The sequence below is a fragment of the Ahaetulla prasina genome, chromosome 1 (genome assembly GCF_028640845.1).
Source record: "Ahaetulla prasina isolate Xishuangbanna chromosome 1, ASM2864084v1, whole genome shotgun sequence".
NCBI lineage: Eukaryota > Metazoa > Chordata > Lepidosauria > Squamata > Colubridae > Ahaetulla > Ahaetulla prasina.
In genome coordinates this window covers 64,300,789-64,306,809 of record NC_080539.1, presented here as the reverse complement: position 1 = coordinate 64,306,809, position 6,021 = coordinate 64,300,789, and the positions used below count along the sequence as shown (strand labels likewise).

At 35.3% G+C, this 6,021-nt stretch overlaps 1 protein-coding gene across 1 annotated transcript in view; it reads right to left on the bottom strand.

The window, feature by feature from the left end:
- Positions 1-798: 798 nt before the first annotated feature.
- Positions 799-6,021, bottom strand: part of CAPN14 (calpain 14) — a 61,228-nt gene continuing 56,005 nt past the window's right edge. Inside the window, exons 18-20 of the mRNA XM_058163795.1 lie at positions 4,725-4,841; positions 3,372-3,427; positions 799-2,670 (exon numbers count right to left, since the gene is read on the bottom strand). Coding sequence (XP_058019778.1) covers positions 2,644-2,670; positions 3,372-3,427; positions 4,725-4,841 — 200 coding nt within the window. The 3' untranslated portion in view covers positions 799-2,643. The remainder of the gene's footprint in view (positions 2,671-3,371; positions 3,428-4,724; positions 4,842-6,021) is intronic.

The window sequence follows — 6,021 nt, the reverse complement described above, 5'->3', positions numbered from 1 at the left end:
TCTGCCCCAAGTTCTGCATGGCAGCCCTTCATATATTTGGAAACAATTATCTTATCCTATCTTCCCACTGTCTCTTCATCTCCCTGACAGCACACCCAGTCCCTCCAGCTGTTCCAAATATTGTTCAGTACCTAAGACTGGATAAATCTCATCACCATCATCTCTATGTTACCTTGCCCAATAAGGTTCTTGTATGCTACCGGTTTAAAATTAGGTGGAAATGTAAAGGAAACTGAAATGCATTGAATCCAATGAATACCCCAGGACTGTGAGTGAAATACAGAATCTTGTTCCATGTTATTGTTGGTAGCTGAATCATCTGTCATTCGCCTACTTCCATATTAACCCTTTTCTGCTTCATGAATTAATGTTAGGGAAAAGCAATGTCACCCCGGGAAAAGTGGATCATGGTAGAAGAAGGCTTGTCCACATCAATGTCCTTTTTATTTCAAAGGCTTCCCAGGATTTTATAAGCTCTGTGTTTAATATTGTCTAGTTTATTCTGCTTGCTTGTTGTTGCAATGGTCCCCGGTAAAAGAGAAATGATTTTGTATGAATGTTATAGATGCAGCTGAATGCATCTCTCAGAAGTATTTTATATCATTTTAACTACAGACACTGAAAATGAGTCTTGTCAGAATTTCAGAAATGCTTCTTTTGTTAGGCATAAAAATTATATAATAAGTATTTCAGTTATATAATGCACAAGAAGTCCAAGCCAATAACCTTGCTAAAAATATTTATTGTGATCCACACAAAACAGACTGTTTTATCTACAGATCTGATATAACAATTCCAGCAAAGTGCCTCTTCATAGTTTGAAAGCACCGCTCAGGGCTGTTTTAAATGTTGTAAAAAAAAAAAACCTTATTGACATACAGAGAAAATACATTATATGTAGCAATCTCATAATCAATTGTTTTGTTGATATTGTCACAATTAAAATATATGTTAAAGAGACTTCGTGTATAAAAGGGTAGATTTAAATTTATATAACACATATAAAAACTGATACATAAAAGAATCCAGGAACAATATTCTGCATTACATTTGTAGTAGCCATTTCAAATGTGTGTTCATTTAAAACATAAAAAATACAGTTAAAATTTTGTCTTTCACAATAAAGTTCTAACGTAACAAAATTGCTAACATTTCTGTCACTTAAGTTTTATTTATTTGTTTAATCTTTATAAAGTTTTCTCATTATCTAGTTGCATACAACTACATAGTTTTCTTTACAGTTAAAATTAGCCCCTGATCCTGTGAGAAATGCAACAAGTGCAATCAGGTACAACCGAATGACAATTTATCCCTGATTCTATCAGAAATTTATGGATTTACAGAGCTTTTTTGTAGGATAAGAATGCTGTATATTTTCTGCTCTGCCATCAATTTGAAAATTGCATAGATTCTTTTACATTTATATCACACAGAGACTCATAAACTTTAGATAGGTAACTATAAATTAACTGTAAATTTATCAAAGCCATAAATAAAACAGCTGTACAAATCTTAAGTAGTCCAGCTACTTAACTCTAGCCTCAAAATGGAGCCTTAACACTCAAAGATGTGACTGAAAGCAAGGACAAGATATGGCATTTTGTAAGATTTCACAGTGATTCAGCTATCCAAACTTTGCAGACCATGTTAATATTCACAGTCAAATATCTCATTTTTACTATTATTTTTTCTTCTTTTTCTATTAAAAATAACAAATAACAAATACGAAATACAAAAGTATTAAATACTATCAAAATATAAATATGATGAAATTATAAATACAAATGTATATAAACGTAAATTTAAAATGAAATTAATACTTAAATTAAGGAAAGCTGCAATGGGTTGAAGAGAGAGATAGTTTTGCAATTTTGCTACAAACCAGCAGTACCACTGGAAGAAGAGGGGGAAAACAGCCACCAAAACCATTCTTAAGCCTCAAACAAATTGGATAATGATGGTTCTTGAGAAAAATTGCTATGAGGCCATTTAGATCGCTTTGTGCTAGTTTGCCCCTTGCTACTATGAATATATAAGTGTAGCCATTGTGATCTAACTGCAGATTTGCAAAAAAAAGTTTTAAAATGATTTATGGCTTAACCTGATAGTCAATCCAAGCTGCTGCCCAAGTAGTTGCTCTGTAACCCAGATTTTTACTTTTTTTTACTTACTTTTAAAAATAAACCCCCATGAACAAAGTCATATAATACTTTCGAAGTATTTTAAATCCACAAGCAATCCTTAACAGATTGCTTTATGATGCATGAAACACTTTTGAATTTTACAAGAAAGATAAGCCTGAGCTTCAAGCACCATACACAAACACTCAATAAGAAGCTGCCTTCACTCTTGTAATGGGCTGTGAAAAGAAGTTTGAGAGACAGGAGGAAGAGCTACAGCCTAGACAAATGGTCTGATCAATAAAATCTGAGTCCAAAACAGGAATGTAATTTGAGTAAGCACCTCATAATTGTGTTCCATAATTCTCTGGAACATAAGAGCAGGAAAGGAAGACTTGCACATTCAGACTTGCAAAATTCTGTTAGGGTAATCTTATAATAAAAGTCGCATTAGCATTAATGATTTTGGCTTCCTGGTCTGAACGGCCAATGTAGCTCAACTGAGTTCTTCTCTTTTACTGTTTCATGAATATAGTGTCATCATCATCCACTGCAAAACAATATGGAGAAATAAACTGAATCATTTATTTCATATTCACTGACAATACTTTATCTAAACATTATTATTGGTCCCAATAAGAGAATAAATCTTGGATTGTTGTTTGTCCTAAATCAAGGCTAAAGCAACTCTTTCTGTCAGCAACATGAGGAGGTTATTCCTAACAATTCCACAACTATCGATAGTTATCTAAAGAAAAGAGTGTATCTACAGTATATGTATATATGTGTATGCAAGCATGATTATATGGACCAGGCTCTGAAAATGCTTTCAGATCAGGTGGCAGGAGAGGTATTTCACTGTCTTCCCTTGCCAAGGCTAAGTCAGGGAGATTCTCAGTAGACTCACAGGCAAATGTACTAGATACCAGCTATACTAATACTATTTGAATGCTTTAAGAATTACTTTACTTTATGAACTATAACTCAGAACCTGAAGCTCCTTTGGCATAATTCTTCATCCAGCTTCAGTACAGTTGCCTCAAAAAGCAGTTCTGAGATAATATCTCCCCCACCCCCACAATTTATTGGACTAGCACAAGAAGAACTTACATTGGGTACATGGAATAGTATAGGAGGTGCTGACATTAGCCATTACATTTTTTTAAAGAACCTTCCTTATCCTTGGGAACCATAGTCTACATATATCTTGGGTTCCCCCCACCCCCGGGATCATAGAAATCTCATCCTTACCTCAGACTCTAGAAGGTAGATACCTTTGCCATCTTTACTCATATTATAAAAGGCTTCTGTAAAAGAGAGGAAATGAGGAGAAATTATGGGATAATCAGAGGGAAAAAAGGCAAGCCAGGTTATTTCATATCTTTGCACCTCAAAAGCCAGATCAGTTGTAGCAATGAAGGGTCCTTGAGAAAAATGTCCTCTCAGTGTAAGCAATTTGCAGACGCAGCATCAAATTTTTAAATGCCTCGCAAACTTCAAACTATGTAAAACTTCAAGGGTGAAAACTGGAACCTTCCTGGAAGCCTATTGTTAAACAATGCAACAAAGGTATGGCTCTACTAAATTTACATGTTTACAGTCGGACTGTTGCATTTCCAGATTTCCAAGTAATTTTATAAGAGCCCTTTGTACAGCAAAGATGATCTAAATGTGAGGTGAGGAAAGCATGAGTCACAATTGGAAGAGGTGCTCCTTCAGAAGACATTTGCTTTTGAGCATCTTATTATCAACCTCTCTCCATTCCCACATCCTTAATAGGGAATCTGAACCAATTTATATCCTTTAATCACTGGAGGGAAACCTTTACTTGTCCCTTGGTTGAAGTATAGCAGATAGTACATTGAAAAAACCTCAGAGGTACTGTAGTACTAAGTCCTAAACCCAGTAGCTTAAGCCTGGGGAAGAAGGGTACCCTTATTTTTCACCATGTATCATGGGGTGTTGTGACATGAGATAGATGGCCATATAAATTGTGTAAATAAACCAATAAAACAAGCTATCTCCTTTCTGAGACATTATCTCCCAATTCATTTGCTTTTCTATCATATTGTTATTTCAGTTGTTTTCCTTGTAGCTGTTTGGTTATTTGCTTGTATTACTTACAGTCAGTTTTAATACTTTTTAAACTTGTTCCATCTAATGAGTTTTCCTTTTGCTTCATTGTAAGCTGCCTGATTACGTTTGTTCAAGAATAAGTTTTCGAGGTGTTTTGTTTTGTTTTTTTAAAAACATAACATAACATAACATCAGAGTTGGAAGGGACCTTCTAGTCCAACCCCCTGCCCAGGCAGGAAACCCTACACCATCTCAGTCAGATGGTTATCCAACATTTTCTTAAAACTTTCCAGTGTTGGAGCACGGGATATAGAATTTTTAAAACGGGATATAGAATTTTTTTAAAAACCCTGTCAATTCTTTATCTTCTAATGATATCTGCAAATCTTTTTTAAAAATCCCCTCATGTTTCTTGCAGGGATCTAAAGTGAGCTCATTGAAACATTCATTTGTATTCTGCGTAAGGTAATCTGTGAAATAAATTCCCATGGAGTCCCATGAAAGAAATTTAGTGAAAAGTCTATTTACCCATCATGAGTTCCACACGTAGCATGAAGCAGGCAAAGTTCTCAAATGTGATCTTTCGATCAGGATTTCCATACCGGACTGTCAACAGCTTGCAAAGTTCATTGCTAAGTGAGATTCCTTTGGAAACATAACAGTACCCACAAAAGATGCTTAGACTGCAATCAACCATATTTATTTATTTATTTTAAATAAATCCCATTTATTTATTTATTTATTTATTTATTTATTTATCAAACTTCTATACCGCCCTTCTCCCGGAGGACTCAGGGCGGTGTACAGCCTTCATTTAAAACATTTAATATACATATTAAAATAACCATTAAAAAACTTATTCAATAAAAGGCCAAATTAAAACCGTCGATTGACCATAAAAATACCCAATAAAATTACCATTAAAAGTTTAAAATTTAAATTTAGAATTTAAAAAGTCAGGCCAGTCCTGCTTGTATAAATAAATAAGTTTTCAGTTCCCGGCGGAAGGTCCGAAGGTCAGGCAATTGGCGTAAACCGGGGGGAAGTTCGTTCCAGAGAGTAGGTGCTCCCACAGAGAAGAACCTTCCCCTGGGGGCCGCCAGCCGACACTGCTTGGCGGACGGCACCCTGAGAAGACCCTCTCTGTGAGAGCGTACGGGTCGGTGGGAGGCATGTGGAAACAGCCATTTAAGAAAGTAGAACTTAGTTTAGCAAAGATCTTTATAGATGTATGCATTCAGGTACCTTTTTAAAAATTCAGTAGTGTCTCCAATAGGGATTAGTTTATTAGAGATGTATATTTTATTATGCCACGAGAGATTAATAACCGACAGTAAATCGTATAATGGATTTAAGTGTTGAGCAGAGTTTTGAACCCAGAGCCGCTGGTCAAACTCAATTCTTAATCCATTACACATCATTGGATCTACAGTATAATGGATTATAGTGGTTAACATATACAAGACAAAGAAAAGGTGTCCTTTATTATATGCAAGAGATTTTATAAATTCATCATTTATTTGCAAGTATTTTATAGCATTTATCTCCTCTTTTTTCCCCCCTCACATCGCACAACAATGTCTCTCTGTAAAAGAGAACTATATGACTGTGCCAAAAAGGAGCTCCTTTTATAAATCCTGTTCCAAACTCCAGTGGTTTCAATTTATGTTGCCATGGCAATAGCCAAAATCCAAAACTGCATGGCTGGTATCTGGTGGGTGGTTATTTTCCATTTCAATTCAATGGCGAGACTACCCTTCAGATGACAAAGTAAGTAGTTGCTGGAGCAAAGAGGCTGATCCCTAATGAGCAGGTAATTCACATT